The 20,947-nt window shown below is 40.3% G+C and overlaps 1 protein-coding gene, 7 non-coding genes and 1 pseudogene across 8 annotated transcripts; all 9 read right to left on the bottom strand.

Annotated features, from left to right (window-relative positions):
• Nucleotides 1-985: 985 nt before the first annotated feature.
• TRNAN-GUU (transfer RNA asparagine (anticodon GUU)) lies at nt 986-1,059 on the bottom strand. The gene has a single exon. It is a non-coding gene; the product is annotated as a tRNA-Asn (tRNA).
• A 113-nt stretch (nt 1,060-1,172) lies between these two features.
• Nucleotides 1,173-1,246, bottom strand: TRNAN-GUU (transfer RNA asparagine (anticodon GUU)). Its single transcript has one exon. It is a non-coding gene; the product is annotated as a tRNA-Asn (tRNA).
• A 116-nt stretch (nt 1,247-1,362) lies between these two features.
• On the bottom strand, nt 1,363-1,436 carry TRNAN-GUU (transfer RNA asparagine (anticodon GUU)). Its single transcript has one exon. It is a non-coding gene; the product is annotated as a tRNA-Asn (tRNA).
• A 112-nt stretch (nt 1,437-1,548) lies between these two features.
• Nucleotides 1,549-1,622, bottom strand: TRNAN-GUU (transfer RNA asparagine (anticodon GUU)). Its single transcript has one exon. It is a non-coding gene; the product is annotated as a tRNA-Asn (tRNA).
• A 113-nt stretch (nt 1,623-1,735) lies between these two features.
• TRNAN-GUU (transfer RNA asparagine (anticodon GUU)) lies at nt 1,736-1,809 on the bottom strand. The gene has a single exon. It is a non-coding gene; the product is annotated as a tRNA-Asn (tRNA).
• A 119-nt stretch (nt 1,810-1,928) lies between these two features.
• On the bottom strand, nt 1,929-2,002 carry TRNAN-GUU (transfer RNA asparagine (anticodon GUU)). Its single transcript has one exon. It is a non-coding gene; the product is annotated as a tRNA-Asn (tRNA).
• A 116-nt stretch (nt 2,003-2,118) lies between these two features.
• Nucleotides 2,119-2,192, bottom strand: TRNAN-GUU (transfer RNA asparagine (anticodon GUU)). Its single transcript has one exon. It is a non-coding gene; the product is annotated as a tRNA-Asn (tRNA).
• An 8,244-nt stretch (nt 2,193-10,436) lies between these two features.
• On the bottom strand, nt 10,437-13,828 carry LOC135586470 (vacuolar protein 8-like). The gene is made up of 2 exons (XM_065151004.1): nt 13,516-13,828; nt 10,437-12,575 (listed from the first exon to the last, which is right to left on the bottom strand). The coding sequence occupies exon 2, from the start codon at nt 12,550-12,552 to the stop codon at nt 10,876-10,878; it is 1,677 nt and encodes a 558-aa protein (XP_065007076.1). The 5' UTR covers nt 12,553-12,575; nt 13,516-13,828; the 3' UTR covers nt 10,437-10,875.
• A 1,118-nt stretch (nt 13,829-14,946) lies between these two features.
• Nucleotides 14,947-20,034, bottom strand: LOC135638645 (F-box protein At4g00755-like; annotated as a pseudogene).
• Nucleotides 20,035-20,947: the final 913 nt, after the last annotated feature.

Here is a 20,947-nt window from a genome sequence, read left to right as displayed (position 1 = left end):
CCTGCAGTAGCTCGGCCTCCTACGCAACCCCAGTGATAATGTCAGGCAACTACGTCAGGTAACATCAAACCTCCTCTATAAATACCCCTGAGTCCTAAGCAAAGGGGGGAGGATCACAGACTCAACACACGAGGTTTTTCCTCCTCCTAAACCCCCTCCACATCTTTCTCTAACTTGATCGTCGGAGGGGTCGGGCTGAGCTCCCGGCCCGACCTGTGTTCAGGTGCGAGACGGTGTCGCCTCTTCCCGGTGCTACGGCGGAGCTGCCTCCCGACCCGACCTACCGACCCGACCCGCCGACCCGAGCTGCTGACCCGAACCACCGTGCTCGGCCGCCGAGAGACCCCGAGGAACGCCCCAGAGAGATCCCCGTCGTCCGAACCCGAACCGAGCTGCAACGGCCCCGAGGCCACGGCTAAAAAAGTTACTGACCGTAACAGGTCTAACATACCATAAATTTAAGTTTTGAACTACTGAGGACAATAAATATTCAGAAGCTCAAGATCAAATATAAGTGATTGGTGGAAAAATAGAAAGAAAACTAATTCTACAACTATTAATCTAACATACCAAAGATTTTAAGTTTTGAACCATCGCTGACAATGAAAATTTAAAATCTCAAGATCAACTATAAGTGATTAGTGGAAAAATAGAAATAAAACTAAATCTACAATAACACAGTCTAAGATACCGATGGAGAACCAGGTAATGTTTTGATTTGTAAAATAAAAAAAACATTCTTTGTGCTCAGGTGAAGTTTTGGTTTTCTAAACAAAAATAAGACTTTTTACGTTAGAATGACGACTTGAAACTGAAACCTTTTGTTTATTAGTTATATGCTGTAACCAACAACACAATTCTCAATCATTTTCTTAAGTGTGTATAAGTAATTAGTGAAAAAATAAAAATTAAAACTTCAAAATTAAAAACAGATTGTGTAAGGAATTAATGGAAATATAAATAAAACCAAATATAATACTTTTAACGCTAGAAGGAGGGCTTGAACCTCCGACCTTGTGGTTAACAGCCACACGCTCTAACCAACTGAGCTATTCCAGCTCGTTATTTAAATTGTGTATAATTGATTAGTGGAAAAATAAAAAATAAAACTAAAAAATAAAAACTTTTATACTAGTAATTAATGTAAATAAAACTAAATTTAATACTTTTCACGCTAGAAGGAGGGCTTGAACCTCCGACCTTGTGGTTAACAGCCACACGCTCTAACCAACTGAGCTATTCCAGCTCGTTGGTTAAAATGTGTATAAGTGATTAATGGAAAAATAAAAAAATAAAACTAAAAAATAAAAACTTTTGTACAAGTAATTAATGTAAATATAAAAATAAATTTAATACTTTTCACGCTAGAAGGAGGGCTTGAACCTCCGACCTTGTGGTTAACAGCCACACGCTCTAACCAATTGAGCTATTCCAGCTCATTATTTAAAGTATGTATAAATAATTAGTGGAAAAATAAAAAATAAAACTTAAAATAAAAACTTTTATACTAGTAATTAATGTAAATAAAACTAAATTTAATACTTTTCACGCTAGAAGGAGGGCTTGAACCTCCGACCTTGTGGTTAACAGCCACACGCTCTAACCAACTGAGCTATTCCAGCTCGTTAGTTAAAATATGTATAAGTAATTAGTAGAAAAATAAAAAATAAAAAATAAAAACTTTTATACTAATAATTAATGTAAATATAAATAAAACCTAATCTAATACTTATCACGCTAGAAGGAGGGCTTGAACCTCCGACCTTGTGGTTAACAGCCACACGCTCTAACCAACTGAGCTATTCCAGCTCATTAATTAAAGCGTGTATAAGTGATTAGTGGAAAAATAAAAAAAAACTTAAAAATAAAAACTACTGGACAAGTAATTAATGTAAATATAAAAATAAAACTAAATCTAATACTTTTCACGCTACAAGGAGGGCTTGAACCTCCGACCTTGTGGTTAACAGCCACACGCTCTAACCGACTGAGCTATTCCAGCTCGTTAGTTAAAATGTGTATAAGTAATTAGTACAAAAATAAAAAAAACTAAAAAACAAAAACTTTTATACTAATAATTAATGTAAATATAAATAAAACCAAATTTAATACGTATCACGCTAGAAGGAGGGCTTGAACCTCCGACCTTGTGGTTAACAGCCACACGCTCTAACCAACTGAGCTATTCCAGCTCGTTGGTTAAAGTGTGTATAAGTGATTAGTGGATAAATAAAAAAGAAAACTTAAAATAAAAACTACTGGACAAGTAATTAATTTAAGCGTGGATAATGCAATTAGTGAAAAATAGAAATAAAACTAAATCTACAATCACTCGGTCTAATATACCAGTAGAGAACTAGGTAATGTTTTGATTTGTAAAATAAAAAAACATTCTTGTGCACCATTGACCTTCTCCGAGTTTCTTCCAAAGACCTGAACTGAATCAAACATGATGTCACGAGAATCAAACATGATGTCACGAGTATTGAGCGGAAGGATAATTATATGCAAGGAAAGTTGTAGTTTCAGGGAAGGTAAAAGAAACCAAATGCAAGGCTAGATGTTGGTTTTAAAAGTTTCATGTCAAAAAAGGAAAAGAAACAAAGAACACCGGAAGGAGGGATGTTCGTTGTAGAAAATTACCAACAAAACTAATTCAACCAGTATAAATCTATTATGTCAATTCACAATTGGATGGTGTTTGGCTTCACAAAGTAAAGTTTTGTATCAATCGAAGGTGATTTGGAAATGTATTCAACAAACAAAATTGAGCGCATCATAAGACAACTAGGCATCTTTGGTAAGATAAAATTCAACAAAAAAATGTACCAAATGATTACCAGGTGATGGATTGAAAACCGTATTGTTTATAAGGAGAAATATTTAGCAAAGTACAGATGAGTTAAGATTCGTACCCATTCTAGTGGTGCTACAGAGCTGTACCATTGGCCTTCACCAAGTTCCTTCCAAAGAGATTTGGATATGGGGAAGGCCACGTTGAGTCACTAAAAGAGAATCAAACATGGAAAATTATAATATACAAGGATAGTTATATACAAGGAAAATTATAGTTTCACGTAAGATAAAAGAAACTAAATGCAAGATTAGATATTCTATCTAGAAACAAAGAGCAGGAGGGATGTTCTTTGTAGAAAATTCAAATTCGATGAGTATAAAGCTACTATGACAGTTCACAATTAGATGATGTTTGGCTTTATAAGGTAAAGTTTTTTATCCATCAAAGATTATTTGGAAATGTATTCAACCAAAAATTTCATCATAAGACAACTAGGTGATCTTTTGTAAATTAGAATTTAGAATTTAACAAAAAAAAATCAGTGTATCAAATGATTACTAGGTGACCTTTGATCAGTCAAATAAGTAATACTATTGTTTGCTAAGAAAAAGGATTTACTAGGTGACCTTTGAAAACTCATAATATTATTTGCTGAGACAAAAAGTTCATATTTTGTTCAAAAGAAGTAAAGTTCTAATCCATCAAGAGACAAGACTACCAATCCATCCAGTTAGATGATCTTTGGTAGGACAAAGAATTCAACAAAAAGTATCAATCTACCATACAACAACTGTGTATAAAAAATAAACGCTATCTGTTAAGACACAGGATTTGATAAAATAACAGTATTATGGAAGTAAAAAAAATAAAGAATTAAATGCTAGAAGGAGGGCTAAATTTCTATATTGTTTGCTGAGACAAAAAGTTCATATTTTGTTCAAAAAAACCAAAGTTCTAGTCCATCAAGAAACAAGGCTATCAAAATCCATCTAGTTAGGTGATCTTTGTTAGGACAAAGAATTCAACAAAAAGTATCAATCTACCATACAACAAATGTGTATAAAAAATAAACACTATTTGTTAAGACACAGGATTCAATAAAATAACAGTATTATGGAAGTAGAAAAAAATAAAGAATTAAATGCTGGAAGGAGGGCTAAAGTTCTAATCCTTCAAGAGATTATAAGGCTGTGAATCTTTCCTTTGACAATTAGGTCATCTTCATTAGGACAAAAAAATTCAACAAAAACTATCAATCTATCAAATGATCACCAGGTGATCTTTGATAAGGTAAAAAACTCATAATATCGTTTGCTGAGACAAAAAGTTCATATTTTGTTTCAAAAAGCAAAGTTTTAATCTACCAAGAGACAAAGGCTTGAGAACTTCCGACCTTGTGGTTAACAGCCACATGCTCTACCCAAGTTATTTCATCTTATTAATTAAAAACAATATACTTATTTATTAAAAAACAATATCAGTCATTAAATGACTGTACATTGTTGAAGCCATTCTTTCCTGTCAGCAAAAACAACCTTACCAGGCAAATCAATATCAAACGAAAGTCACAAATCCATTCTGAAATGCATTAATTGTGGTCAAATGTCCACAGTCAGAAAACTGGAATTTCAAGAACAGTTCGCATGTACATAATTTTGAGAATCATCAGAAAAAATATACTGAATCAAACACTTATGATGGAGAAAGGTCTAGTGACATGCAACTAATTTTTAGATGGTGATGATGGAGAAATATTTGAGTGAGAATACACTCACGTACAGGTGATCCAAACTTATATTTCGTTTCATCACAGTACGCATACCATAGTTTGTATGGAGAAACCTGTAGCGAAGCTCAACCAAGCCATGTTAAGTTCTTGGATCAGAATCAGATAGTCAGGACGGTGGCGCTGCAGGGTAATTATATCCGTGGAAAGGAATTCTCCTTTCAAGGAAGTCTTGTAGGTCCGTTGTGTTCCTGATCACAGACACATTTAACAGTTTGATAGCCTGTTAGCGTACAACCTGATTGTTCTATGGATAACTATATCTATCATGGTCTAACCTCTTTAGGCAGAATGACCTTGGATTCTTGGCTGCCGCATGTAGGCTGAAACTGGTGCTCTGACTTCGTGAAACAACTGCCGAAACATTTTTCAGAGAGGGCAGTCTCCTTCCCCTTCTCCCGCCGCGACTTCCATCACCACGGTCCGTCCCGTCTTCGCCTTCGGGAGAAGAAGGAGACGAGATCTGAGTAAGGGTTTCGAATTGGTGGGACGAGTGCAGGAGGCGGCGGCGGATTTCGCTCCGTGGGGCTCTTCTCGCTCGTTGATGCCATGGGACGGAATCGAAGGGCCAGACCAAAGAGCGCCGTCCTTCTCCCATTTGTTTCCGACTCTTCTTCCACGTAAAGAGAGTGGTTGGGGTGATGAGATACAAATTACGAAACAAATCTTTCCCGCCAACATTGCCAAGGTTTCCCACCTCCTAGTGATAAGAGTCGGGAATTAATTCGGGACATATTGGTTCTTTTGCGTTGGAAAATTAGCAGAATCGTGCTATGAAAGCAAAAGAGACCACAAGCCAAACCTGTTGCCGGAGTGCACCATTTATCACTTGGCCATGTAGGAATTTGTGATGTTGTTTCCCACTTAAAATTTTAATGCCTGGTACGCAAAAAAAGAAAAATAAGGAAATACCTCAAAGTTAGTAGGTGCAAAGATTGAAAACCAGAACTTAAATATCCGGATACTGAAATAGAGATAATAATCACCACTGCTGCCTATGACATAGATAAGAAAGAACCAATAATTATGCCTTCTGACGATTTTCCACCACATAGCTGCATGAAATGAACAATAAGTACACTTCAGAGAATTCCAGTTTATGAAACATTCAGAACACAAGCTACCATGGCAGACATGAAAAACATAACAGCCCAATTCAAAATGATCTGTGTTAGCCTCAGTAAAAGATAGCTCACCATAAAAATGGTGATCTCAAGTAGACCTCGAGAATAGCAACAGGGCAAAGATGAAAATTCAAATAAGCAGTATGGTGAAGAAAACACATTGAACGACTGGGAGCAATTTAGGAATTAGCATTGGCTAACAATAAACAAATATAAAGGCTTCTTCTCAGTCAAATAAAGTACCTTAGTACAGGAAATCTCTGGACACAGCGCAGAAAGGAGAAACACGACACTAAATTGTGCAATAGTCTCCTCCTGGTTGCAGAGATCCAAAATCAAATGACCATACATCATCGAAAAGTTACCGCCACAGCTGAAGAAAATAAGGTAAAGCTTGTATGAGACCGCTTATCATTAAGATACCTTCCATGGCGAAGGGGCTATGCGATGTCCATGCCAATTATATGCCTGTCTCATGCCCACCGTTACATATGGAAAACGGTTGGTCCTTGTGAATGCATAATGCAAAACCCCAGCAACACATTAACCCAGCAACATGGTCAAATATGCTTACAACATGTTATCCCATGTAACGCTTTTGTTTCTAGGCATTTATGCTATTGAAAGTCCAGTTTGATATACCTGAAGTAATGGCTTGAACTCAACAAACATTTCCAGCTTTTATGACCAACTTTTTCAACACAACCAAATATTTCAAAGCCAGAAGTTCCATTTGTTTGTACAATAGAAACACGGATGATACTTGATTTCCAGTTCAAGAAAAAAGTGTGCTGCAACAATTAACGGAAATGGTCATAAAATTAATTGTCAAATATGTAATCATGCAAGAATAGTGAAGAAAATTTTATGGAATTGGACATCATTTGCCTTCCTATAGGTATACTGCTGTTTTTATTGTTTGTTCAACATGTTGATTGTTCAGTTCCAGGAGACACAAGGTCTCTGCCAGACATATCCACATATTTAAAGGTCAAAACAACTATAACTTAGTTGAGGCATTTTATAAACCACATAAAAAGCATCCAGTTGAAGAAACATGAGTAGAAACAACACAGAAAAGAAAAAGAACATGGTAACTTGCTGGAGTTATCTGCACTATTTTACTAGTAAATCACATGCTCCAACTGGTTCCAATGAAAGATTCAGCAAGAAGATAACCAACAGTGATCTTATAAATGGAATTGTACAGTGAGCAAAAAGGTCTACTGAAGAAAAATATATTGAGGCAGTTTACAATCAATAAGTTATGGCTAAACAATAATTATGACTACTCACACTGGCTGTCCCTGGCAGGAAAAGGTAATATCGTTGATGATAGCTGAAACAATCACAATTACTAAATCTGAAATTAATCTGCATGCAACAACTAAAATTAGCTATATCATATACACAAATATATACGGCCACTTGCACATAGACACACATACACATACAGCCACTTTCACACAAACACACACATATACATATACTCATGCATTTATATAAATCCATTTAAAAATTAATCAATTCGACCTTCAATCTACTTGGACAGTCGAGATAGTAATCTATATTTATGTGACAATCGTCCAAACAAGTTCCTCTATTTTTTTTCCGCAAGAAGCTCAGCAAAAATTTTTATACCCCCTTCTACCCTTTTTCTCTCTCTGTCATCCACTTTCCTTCTATGTACCTCTTTATCTCTTCATTTTTCCCTATTACTCCTCTTGTCTCTCTCATCCATCTCCTGTATCTCTCTTTTCCACTGTACATATACTTATTTCCCATTCTCAATTAACACTAAAAATAAAGAACAGAGATGAACTCCTTATCGGAATCCACTCCTTGTTGCTTGTTAACTGACAGCTTCATACCGGCATGTGCTTTTTGAAGCTATTTGTTCAGATTAATCATACCTAATCGAAACTTCTACGAAATCATATTAATAGGGGCTGTTTGTTCAGATTAATAAAGCTTAATCTGAACTTCTATGAAATCATATTAATATAGAAGCTCTCCAACCGACCCTGAAGGAATCAAGAACTATATTACCATAAGCCTACACGAATATAGGATCCTTCCTCAGGCGATCAACTATCATTTCTTCTAATCAGGGATACTCAATTTTTTGAAGATCCAAGAAAGAGGGTTCCCTAAAATCTTTAGTACAAAAGCGGGATCACAAAGCTCCAGTGCAACCAAAACAGAAAAGAAAATAAGGAAGATACGAACGTGACTGTCTGACAACTTCTTCTCGATCACTTGATCAAAGATCTCGGCTATTGCTCCCCTCGCTGGAGCTATTGCGACAACCACCAACCGGAGCGCTCCTCGTGCCGGATCTACCGCGGCGGCCGTGAAAATGGGGGTTTCGCCGATAAGCGGGGACGGAGGAGGAGCGAGAGGTGATCTTGGAACCCGAGAGCGGCATTGGGGAAGAGCAGGGGACGAGGGTTTGGAGCGAGATGAATGGGGGGAAAAGACAAAGAAGAGTGGGAAGCTCGCCAACAGAAAGCGCCTTCACAGTTCACACAGCTCACCATTGGCAGTTAAACCGTTACGGTCAGGGACCACTGTTCGGGTCCACGGATCCAAGAATGAGCGGATCCGGATTGTCCATCCATTCGACCCGTTAATAAGTATATTTATACGTCGTATATCAGAGGAAGTTCTACCGGAGAGATCACCAAAACAGTCCGACGGCGAAGGCTCGCCGGGCTCGGTCGGGCTGGCTTGCACTGAGCTCGTTGTTGACCCAAGTGGACACGCGAAGCTGAGCGAGGACGGAAAGATGTAGATGAGAGAGGTAGACTGAATGTGGATGCCCATGGACGCAACGGTGGCCTGCGGATTTAGGAGAAGGCTAGCGACCTTCAGCTTTTGAAGCACTCTTGGCGGAGGAGGCCCGACAGGTAGATGTAAGTTGTGAGGAAGACAACGAGATTGCGGTTGGTCAAAACAGAGGCCAATGCCCAGCCGGAGGACGGAGACGAAGAGGTAGTTGATGGGCAGGCGGAGGTAGGACTGGAGGAAGAGATCGGGGAGGCAGGCGCGGAGGTAGTCTCTGGCGACAACGGCGACCGCAGGGTCTTGGTGGAGGAGGAGGATGATGGGGCGGAAGTAGTACCAGAGGATCGCGATGGGAACGGAGGTGGAGAGGAGGACGAGGATGGCGCGGTGGAGCGCCAGGCCGAGGAGGTGGTGGCGCCGCGCGCCAAAGGCGAACCTGGAGACGACGGAGTATCCGGTAATTCTGTAACAACCCAATTAGTTTTGCATTGAAAATAAAGCAGGATTAAGGTAGATTTATTATAATTAACATAAGAGGTATTTTAATCAATGGTTTAAACTTAATAAAATTAAAGAGTCAATTATAGCATTTGGATTGGATTGTCACAAATGATGCCAAAAATGATTTCGGGCTATGTTGATCCGTCGAGTTCTAAAATATAAAAAATTATAATATATGATTAGAATAAATTAGATGAGACAACTATTATTAATTTGGATTAAGTATTTTGGACGGATGATTTGGATTAAACAAAATAATAGATTAGTTATCCCATGAAAATATTATGACAAATGTAATTAAAATCGTTATTATGATACTCCTCCAATTCCACATCAAGAACAAGAACGAGAGTGACATGAAGAAGCAAGCGATAATGATAGGGTTCAACAAGCAACAGAGAAGCTTCTGATATTTAAAGGAGCCCGTGGAGTGTCGCCATGGTATGTATTCACGGCCACCGACCCTACTTCAAGATTGGCTCCTTGGAATCTCCATCCGCTCGTGAGTGAGTGAGTGATTACTTGATGTGGATGTGTGATTCAGATGGCAAAAGTTCATCTGAAAGCACCCAAAGCATGTCTTCCTAATCCAACTAATTTGCATGCCGCATGTTAGTGTTTGTTAGAAAAATTTAATGTTGATGTCACTATAAATACAATGTGGTCATGATCCAAGTGCAAAAAGTCATCTAGAATAAAACAAGACTTCTCAACTTTATTCTTACATAAAGATCGAGGTTAAGTTAATAGTTTTATTTTTTCCTCTCATTTTTTGGAAACTATGAATATGTTTTTACACTAAACCTCAAGCATATCTCGTGGAGGGGTTGGCTTGTAATGAAACTGAATTGATCATTAATCTTCTTGGAATATTTTTATGGATATTTCGTAAATGAGATGACTCGTAATTGATCTGAACTATTCCTTAATCTTCTTGAAATATTTTTACGAATATTTCATAGGAAAACTTATTTATAATCGATGTCCTTTAGTCTTCCCAAAATATTTTTTACGGATATCCTATAGAAGAGCTAATTCGTAACTGATTTGAACTATTTTTTATCTTCCTAAGAAATATCTCGATAACTTGATAGCTTAAAAATCGACCCAAATCATTTTTCAATATCTAAGAGAAGATTGATCTATATATGATTATGATGAATGATGATCGATTCGTCTTATATTGTTTATCAATATCTAATGTGACAAAATTGATCTAACAAAATATAATCTACTTTTTCGAATCTTAATATATATAGAATCGAATCACGAGATATAAATAAACTAGTTCGATGGTTATAGCAGTAGGAGAGAAGGATTCTCACGCAAAAGTTTAGTTTTAATAAAATTATTGATATGATATGATCGAATAATCGTCATCATTCTATGATATGACAAGGTTTTTTCTTGACGATATGAAACATCATAGTTGGAATTAAGAAAATATTTTCCCTACGATTGTTTGTAATACGATTATTTTTCATCGATTGGCACCATCTTAAATTGTTTATAATATCTCTACCAATATTCAACAAAAACCATGGTGAATTCATCCAACACCCAACCACTGACATCGCCACCGACACCATCCGAAAGAGACACACCAACAAGACATCCTCCGACGAGGTAGCAGTTGCATGATCAGTGCAGGTGAAGCAGAGTGATCACCTACCACTGCCGAGACAACTAATCGTGGCCTTTCAGTTTCATGTCTTGGTTCAGAGACTACGAAGCAGCATTCAAGCTCACAGTGATCGGGAGATTCCGACACATCTACAAGAAAGACATGGTAGATATGAACAGCTCCTCTCTTCTTCCTGGAGTCGATGAAACATCGTTCGTTCTGTACAAGATCAGCGATGATGAAGCATTCATCACCCCTACTTTCTGATGAACAAGCCCCTCAGCTTCCTCCTCTCTAATCTTTCAAGTAGCTTCTTGGCACCAGCTATGTCTGATTCACAGAGCTTCTTGAGAAACCCGACGGCGCCGTAGGAGATCATCTGTTTCTTGCACCTCTTGCTTGACGACAGGGAGAGGAGACAAGCGACTGCGTACTTCTTTGCTGTGTTCTGAGGACTCGGATCCAGCAAGCGAACGAGATTGGCCACGCTCTTCTCCTCCTTCTTGAGCTCCCGCTTGTTCTGCGGGTGGCTCATCAACCCCGAAATGGCCTGCGCAGCGACCTCCCTCGCGGTGTTCGCCTTGGCGTCGAGCATCTTGGCAAGCAACGGCACGCAGCCAAGCTCGCCAATCGCCTTCCTCGTCTCGGAGGAACTCGATATCCTGCAGATGATGCCGGCTGCCGCCTGCCGTGCGCCGAGAGATCCATCCTTGAGTACGTGGACTAGCCGAGGAAGGACGCCCAGCGACATGAGGCCGTCGACAGCGACGGAGCCGATCAGGTTCCTCAGCGCGCACACCGCTGGTTCCTGCGGCAATGGCCCGTCCATGTAGGCCAAGAGGCTAAGCGGTCCTCCCTCCGAGACGACTGACCTCCTTAGGTCGTCGTTGATGGCGGTGAGGTTCTGCAAGCACTCTGCGGCGTACTCCTTGGAACCAAGAACCATCCCGCAGTTGAGGAGATCGATCATGACTCTGATGATGCCTTCGTCCGCTAATGTCTGCCTGACATCGGGCACTGCTGAGAGATTCCTCAGCGTCCCTGCAGCCGCTGCTTGGCAAATGGAGTCTCCTATCTGGCAGATCTCGATCAGCACCGGCACACCTCCATGCCCGACTATGGAGCGGGCGGTGTCGGCGGCCATGGATAGCCTCTGCAGCGAGACCACTGCCTTCTCTCTACATACCAGACTTCCAGATTCTGCAAGCCTGATTAGAGGTGGAAGCACTCCTTCCGAAACCAGTAGCTTCTCGCAACTCCAAGACTCCGCGAGCAAGCAGATCACGGTGGCTGCCGTCTCTCTGGTCTTCATGGAGTTCGCGCTGAGCAACCGTATCAGAGCGCATATATTGCTCCGGCCGAGTGCAGCGAGCACGCTCTTCTCGTCCTCCCTCATCGCTTCAAGGAGGCCGTCCACGGCCCGGTGCTTGGCCTCGGCATGGCCAATCTGCAAGCGGGCTAGCAATTCACGCACGCCGTCATGCGTCGGCGACTTGGTAACAGTCGGGGACATGGCGGTGGCGGCGGCGGCGTCGCCGAGGACCCCGGTCTTCACCAGCAATTCACAGTCGTTGAGGAGGAGGTCGAGCTCGCCCGACAAGGCGTCAAGGTCGCTCTGCATCCGGAGCTTCCCCGAGCAAAGCGGCTCTGCGGAACAGCAGCGGCCGGCGAGCCCGATGGCTTCGGCGACGGTCTTCGTCACCGACTGTAGCAGTTCCTTACAGAGCTCGTTCTTCGCGAAGCAGGGGTGGCTCGAGAGGTCGGAGAGACACGGCGAGACGCGCTCCAGCTTGGAGATTATCGATTTCCATCTCCCCGGGAAGCCGGTGGCGGCCCGGGCCTTGTCGAGTGCCGCAGGGACGAGCTGCCGCGCTTGGGATAGTAACTGCCCGGCGGAATCGGCTTCCTGTGTGGGCTCAGATTCTTCGGCCATGGATAACAGGCAGCGTCTGCGATCTGAAATGGATAGAGCAACGAGAGGACAGTCAAAAAAACACTTGGAGGGGACGTCGGAATCGAATCGTTTGTATGGGGAAAAGGGGAAGGTGACTATCTATGATGAGAGATGAAGCTGGAAAGAGTAGATTGCTACCATAATATAAGAGATTGCGAGGAAGGTAAAGATTGCTTGCTAAGCTTGTGGGAATCGTTTTCAGATCATATGAGGCTCGTTGGTTGATAACAATGTCCGACCAACCAAGTCAAGAACAAAGAATAGTTGCTGTAATCTCTGAAAGTTGGTAGCTTCAGACAATTTACCATGAGGAATACAAGGCCAAAGATTGATGTAAGCATCAGGCCTCACCCCCATTAAACTGTTAAGCTTACTGTTCTTTGCCGGGATTGTCCAATCCAGTGCTTCAAAAAGAACATTAGCTACTGGGTGAGGCGTACAAAGTACAAACTCTCCCAGCTTCTTTTTCTAGTTCTTTCCATTTAGCTGTGCCACACACCTCTCTAGGCCATGATAGCTGTGCTACATGTCTTCAAGTGGGAGCCTTGATCTAAGGGGCATTTCTATGGCTACAGAATTGGAGAAGGCCATTCAAAAAGCTCGGCGAGAAGCAAACATATGCATCCAAAGACGAGCTGCCTGCACGTGAAGCAGGGCTTGTGTTTAGCTGCTGCGAAAGGCTGGCCGAGAGAGGGACAAAGCTGTGCTTTCCTAAAAGCCCAACCACGAACAAAAAGGGACCACTACACTATAGAACTCTCGTACCCGATTCAGATCCGGTTGAATCGAACCGGACCCACAAATTCAATCAAATTAAATGGCGTTAATTAGCTTCAAACACCGCGGCGAGCGGCGAGCGGCGAGCGACGAGCGCCGAGGAGGATTCAACAAGGGAGAGAAGGCTTGGCTTAGAAGAGAGGAGAAAGGAGGCGGAGGAGGCACCTTGCTTTGCTTGAGCTACAAGCGACACGAGAGGAGGAAGCTTTCACGCGGGGAGCGGAGGCTACTCCTTGTGCTTTGGGGACGAAGCGACGCCCGAGGAGAAGCGAAGTATGCGAGCGAACCTTATCCTTCGCCTTCGTCTGTACCACAGGAAGAGGAGAGGGGTTAAACGAGACGAAGACGGTAAGACCGAGAGAGGGAGTTGAAACTTGAAGGCGTAAAAAAGAAGTGTTAACCTCATTCAAATCTCAGTGGCATCTTGAAATAGCAGACAGGATCCCGGATCTCGAGGTGCGTGAGGCATCCTCCCTTCATCAGATGCAGTAAGAGCCGTTCATTCGGCTCACGTGCAATGCACGTTCAGATAAAAGGAGACATGCGTCGAGACCGCCACAGCAGCAGCAACATTTCTGGTTCTGTGAAAACCACTGTTTCTTGGCTTTAAATAAATGACTTAAGATCATATTTCTTATTCTGGTCTTTTATTTAATAGTGACAGTATATGACAGTCAATAAATTGGCAACCAAAATATATTTTATTATGGTTGATACCGAGAGCCTCAATCTAATGAAGATAATAATTACGATAAGACCCGACTGACGTTAGATGACGCCTCACGCCTCGGACGATGTGACGACTCCCGATCAAACGGACTGGAACACTGGCCGAGACGCATTAACACCTACTTAGGCTCGGTTCTTCACGCCACGCCAAACCAATGTCAGACGCAACCAGCCTACCCCCTGCAAGCGGACATATCAGGAAACAGTAAGCCTCTCTATAAATACCCTCGCACTCTGAACGAGCGGAGGGGACGAAAGAGAACGAAAGACAGAGAGGTCGCACATACAAACGCTTCTTCTTCTAAAATCCCCTCCACATCTTCTTCTAACTTGATCGTCGGAGGGGTCGGGTCGAGCTTCCCGACCCGACCCGACCCTTGTGCAGGTGCGAAGCTGGGAGTCCCCGCTGGATGCGCGAACGACGAGCCCCCGCTCGGAGGAGACGACGAACCCGTCCCGATCGGACCATCGCACCGATCGACCAAGTGAGCTCGAGGGACGCCCCAGGGAGAGATCCCCGACGTCCGAACCCGAACCGAACCGCGTCAGCCCCGAGGCCATGGCTCTCAAAGTTGCTTACCTCAACACTAACTATCCCTAATCATTCATAAAGTATTTTTGCATCAACCCATCAATCACTAGACACAAGAACAATGCCTTTATAATGAACACTATAAGAGCAGGGAAAAAGAAAAAGCCCTACAGAGACAGAATCTGAAGGCAAAGCAGCAGAGACGAAAGTTAAGAAAAGCACAAACACCTGTGAAGATAAGTGACTGTGAGTCATCATCAATTATATCAGAAGGGCTTGCACCTGAAACTTTTAATTCCTTCGACATTCAGTACCAATGTGCAAACCTGTAAGAGGAATTTAAGCATCCAGACGGATGACAGAATGATTCATTCTTCATATGTATGATATCATGGTTTGATAATTCAAAGAACCCAACAAAAAATTAACTTCATGAACAATCCATCAGCTACAAGAACCAGGAATCCAGGAATGGACAATCTTTCGGGAAAGTGACCACCATCAGAATCATCACCATAATCTTCCTCATCGGAAGAAGAATGTACAGGTCTCAGCGGTGTACTTAAGAATCGTGGTTCCACCACCTGCCAGCTCCTGGATTCATCAGTCTGGCTGCAAACGAATGCCAGGAAACATCTCTGTGATCTTAGCTTCTGCAGTTCCAACAGGTACTGTGCCACACTTGGACCGTGGGAAGTGCTTCAATACCAAACTTCCCGAAGCATCGTCAATTTCAACTTCAAAAAATGGAGAAAGTGGGCTTCCCATTACTTGCACATGGCATACACTTCAACATGCAATAAGAACATGAAAGACGAGTTCAGTAACATCCATCATAATGTTAGAAAAGAAAATCATCATAATCTATGTTTATATCAACTTCCACAGTAGTTATGCAAAGGCAGTTAACTTGGAATTTCAATATGATATTGAGCATCCACAACTCAATTCAATTACTAGATCTATTCGTTGTATGCTCGAAGGCATCATAGAGAACCCTTGTAAACCACACCTTCAAATGGAAAGTCCAATTTCACTTTGGATACATGGTCACACACACATAAAAAGAAAAGCATGGCCCAGACACTCGCCATATGTAATACAAACCATCCACTGCTTGCTTCTGGACTCTACCCATCAGTTCAATCTGCAGCATTCCACCAACACAGATAACTGGGTGTGGAAGCTTGAAAGATTGTAATACATTCTCCTGGACAAATAATGATTCAGGTCAAAGTTAGATCTTGCAGAGGCAAATCTTTTACTAATAATTTCCTGTTTTTATCCTTCAACTGAAAAAACCAATACGAGTAACTAGAGGCAAATCTTTTACTAATAATTTCCTGTTTTTATCCTTCAACTGAAAAAACCAATATGAGTAACTGGTCGCATGTCTCAGATTTTATGACTCAAAGCTACATCTTTTTTAATTAATACATTGACATCAAACACTTCACCCTTTTTTTACTTGATGTGATGGTGCTCCAAGAGGAATTGATAAGTCAGAGAAATCCCCGGCTTACATAATGGTTTTATCATCACAAAGCTATGGAAAGCAAACTTTACAGAATTTTCTGGATACAATTATCCACTCCAATACATGTAAAAAGCATATAGACACTTCTATAGATAGAAAAGGAGAGAAGGTAAATCATGATCTCAGTTTCCTTGCACTCTGTATATTTCTATGACATACTGCACACTCTAGCATACATCTTAATGAAGAACCTACAACTGAAGATATCTAAATCATGATCCCAACCACTGCATTTGTGATTTGTGTGCACAACTCTTTTTTTAGACTACTATGTCTCCATAAATTTACATGATTTTCCAATAAGGATATCAATGTATGCTCATATAAAACGAGGCATTTGACCATGTTAGCCACCTATATTTTCAGATAAGAACATGAGTAGCTTGAAGGCTTGAACAATCCTCACCTTGTGCATCATGTACTTCAAAGGCTCAGTATTTCAGATATAGACATCAAAGTGGTCCTGAACAGGATATCCTAGAAAAGCTCCTTACAGAACCTAAACTTAGGCAAAAAAATAAAAAAAACCTTAAAAAAGAGCATACTATCACCTTCTGGAGCAAAATATAACCAACAAAGCTATGAAATGATTTTAATTGCAACTCACAATAACTTCTAGACCATATGACTTCACACTTTACACAAGTTTATCTGCTCCCTTAGTGAAACTATTTGCAAACAAGTCTAAAACTATGTTATAAACATGGCTAAGAAAAAGAAACATATGACTTGGGACTTTATATGGAGGTTTATTAGCCTTTATCATTTGAATGGGGACACAGCTCAGAGAAAAGCATAAAACTCAAATCACCTGCATTGGAAAATCTGGGAAATGTATGTGTGGTTCTAATTGTCATCAGAAGATCATTATTTAGTTTTCCATACTACGTGGTGAACAACATAAATGGAGTCAAACATATGAACTAGTTCTATATAGATGTTTATTAGCCTTGTAATCTAATAAATGAACCAAAGCATTTAATGCAAGACTGCAGTATGTTAGGAGAATGCCTGAAATGCTATAAATCACCTGTTCCATTGGAAATTCAGGAGAAACATATGTCCACTTGTCGTAGTCATCAGAAGCTAATTGTTGTTCTTCATAATTATCTGTCCCTTGTCTTAATCTAGAATGGTCTATTCGAAATCGTACAAACTTTGCCGAGTATATGGGATGGTCAGGCTGGAAAAAAGCTGAATAAACATTATGTATTAGAGATACACGAGCAAATAATAATGAGCTAAGCAACAAAATGAGTGCTGTAAATAAAATATCTCAAATCTTACAAATAAAAACCTTTAAATGGCTGAATCTTTATTTCCCTCACAACACAGAGATTGGCAGTTAACCTATAAGTGAGACTCTCAGACACTCCAGGATCATATTGTCCCCCACTTGACCAGTAAGAAGGTCTCTGATCAACAAAACCAATGTGTTCTCAATGCTTTCATCTGGATAATTATCAGTACTGGAAGCACAGACAGCTCGATGAATGCAGTCCCTTTTACCTTCAAGAGAAACAATCAAGTGACATAAAAGCGCATATGCTCTATGCTCTCTCTCCAGGCTTTCCCAATCCAAAGCACTGCTAGACCCCACTTCTGCAATCTTGCTAGTGTTGCTTACTTCAGTGACAAGAGGGAAATTCAATGTGTCCGGACAAAATCTTGAGCATAAACTTTTGCAAAATTTATTTACAATCACTGCAGTACATTTCAAATTGCTCATTAAAATCAATTATGTAATTTGAACAAGACAATATTTAAAAGAAAGTTGTTTCTAAAGCTTAAGAGTGCACTGATGCACATACAAGCAAAAAACACCCCATCAGATATTACATAGTCTCTTAGTGTTTATATGACAGAAGAGACTGAAACAAGAGACTTGCACGAGGCATTATATGTGCAAAGCCGATTTCATTGTCTAACCAACAACACCAAATCCATTAGCATTAAGTGTCTGACATTCTGGAAAACATTCTGAAAGTTCCACGGCCAAAATTTGATACATGCCCTTTGGCACACTAATTATTTCACAAGAATCATTGCAACATTATAAACATTATAGATTAGAACTTTCTGTGGGCATATATGAAGGAATTGGACATCTATGAGAGAAGTCACAAATTTTAAGCAGAACCTTAACATCTGTAACTTCATAAAAGCATAATAAGAGTATACATATTTTGAAGTATAAGGATATATATAAACTTTAATTTGATAAAAACCCAAACGCCACATTTGTATGCATTGGCAAACACAAAACAGAAGGGGATAGCATAATTCCAAGCCAAGCATCAAACAAGAAGTTGTGGAGGAGTGTTGAACATACATTAATGATTTTTAATGTGATCCTACTTTTCCCTTTTAATAACTGCATGCTACATCAGGCTCCCAACTTCCCCTTACCATACCAAGGAATAACAAGGAAACATAGTGTTCTCCACCAAAATATCTAGCAAACTCATAAAGACCTTGTATTCAAACACAAATGTGGTAGCTTAGACTAAAATCCTAGTTTCCACTAGCAAGAGCATTTGAAAAACTAAGTATTGAGCTTGTATAACTTTTCAGCAAGTACCAAATCAGAAAGATAAATAAAACTCAATAATTCATTAAGGAAACTTGCAAGATACTGGGTTACTCTTGTTCGTCAAGTTCATGTTTTGGTAAACAAACTTCCTTAGATAACCAATGCTAATCATACATTCTCCATTCATTACGTTGAAAAAAGTGTAGTCAAACTAGATGCAAGCTTAAAAGCAAATTACTACATAATCAATCAGAATAAATGGTACACCTAGGCATTTTTATAAATAGCTTTATCCTTATGTTACAATTAACGTGATAGGAAGTAGCTAAGTGACACTAATTACAACTATTTTGTTAAATATTTGATGAAAAGTCATGGACCATAGACAACACGTACAAACTCATGGCAGCCCCCACATTAACTGCTGACAACCATTGATCTTGATGTACATAAAGTAAAACACTTTTGTCTCATACGGTAAAATAACTTTAAATGTTCAACACATCAACAATTATTAGCATCGATCTCTTCATGATGCTGACAACGTTATTAAATTTTTGATGAAATCAATGAATTGCAAGACAATTATTCATTCAATGGCTACATTAAGAGATTTGAAATATCAATGTCAAGTCAGTTTTCTGGAATTCCTACTAGCCACTAAAATTCAGAGTCCAATCTGCAACAGTAATTTACATGTAGCCCTTGCATGATCTGTTCAGTCAACTATATCAACAAGATTAAGCACTTGGAGAGGGGAAAAAAAAATCCCAATAATGTCGCATTTAACATAAGTCAGTTTACCTCATAATATTAATCATATCAACTCAAAGCAAGCAAACTTCAGTTTGCAAAAGCACCAATGGAAACGTATTTATCCAACACTCGCGAGATGGACGTCCTAAGACCACTTACTTAATCCCTAATAAACGCATCGATTCTACTTGCCGAAGCGATTATGAGTACATACCGAACCGGCGCAAGGACCAGGACACTGCACTGAGCCGCACGAGATCCGCTGGGTCGTCAAGGAGCGTGATCACGCTGGTGGAGGCGTCCGTTCCCAGCCATTTCAAGAAATCCCAGTAATTCACCATCGCCAATCCTCCTGAAGACACCGAGTCGAACGCATTGCCTCCAACGAAAAACAGAACAAAACAGACGCCAGAAAAAGACAAAAACACAATCGAAAGCGCGATTGTCACCTAGAGAGGACAACGAATAGTAACGAAGACGAAGAACAAGAAGAACAGGAGGAGGAACGACGAGCGAAGCGAAACGACGACAGCAGGATCATTCCGTTGCGAGAAACACTGGAGAAATTGGGCGAGGGGACGAAGTCGAACACAAAAAAACGCTTCACGAGACGATAGGGCACGAGAGGGATAAAAACGGGTCGGCGGTAACGACAACAGACTGAGATCCGTTAGATGGTTAATTTTAAATTATTAATATTATGATATTTAGACTTCAAAATTTTATATTAATTTTTTTATTATAAAAATAAAATATTTTTATTTACACAAAAAAATGCTTCACGAGACGAAAGGGCACGAGAGGGATAAAAATGGGGTCGGCGATACCGACGACAGACTGAGATCCGTTAGATGGTTAATTTTAAATTGTTAATATTATGATATTTAGACTTCAAAATTGTATATTATTTTTTTTTATTATAAAAAAAAATATTTAATTTTATTTATTCTCGATTCTATCAATAAAAAATATAACATATGATACAAAAATGATAGACAAACAATGAATGGCTATTGTGGTTGTATTTAGTAAGAACGTCGAGTACTTATGCAACTTCTTGTAAGAGATGAGGAGGATGATGAAGGTCAGCGATGACGAAATATGAGACAAAAGGAGACGAGGAAGAGGACAACGTAGATGTCAACGTTTTATATTTGCATCGACGCCAACAACGATGTGAGGAAGGACAATGCTGCTTAGTATATGCATCGATTTCGACATAGATGTAGAGCGATACTGTCTTTCCTCATATTGATGCCGAGGAAAAGAATAACATAGATGTCAACACTCTACATATGCATCGGCGCCAACAACAATGCAGGGAATGACGATGTTGCTCAGCATCTACATCGACAATGATGCAAATGCATAGCAACGTTGCCCTTCCTCGTATCGTTGTCGACATTGATACAAGTGTCAAGCAACCCTTTCATCGCTTTACATTTGTGTCAACACTAACATAATTGTCAAGGGTCGGGATCTACATCGTTATCTACCTCCACTCATAAAT

This window comes from Musa acuminata, chromosome BXJ3-5 (genome assembly GCF_036884655.1).
Source record: "Musa acuminata AAA Group cultivar baxijiao chromosome BXJ3-5, Cavendish_Baxijiao_AAA, whole genome shotgun sequence".
In the NCBI taxonomy this organism is placed as follows: Eukaryota; Viridiplantae; Streptophyta; class Magnoliopsida; order Zingiberales; family Musaceae; genus Musa; species Musa acuminata.
This window is presented reverse-complemented; position numbering and strand designations above follow the sequence as displayed.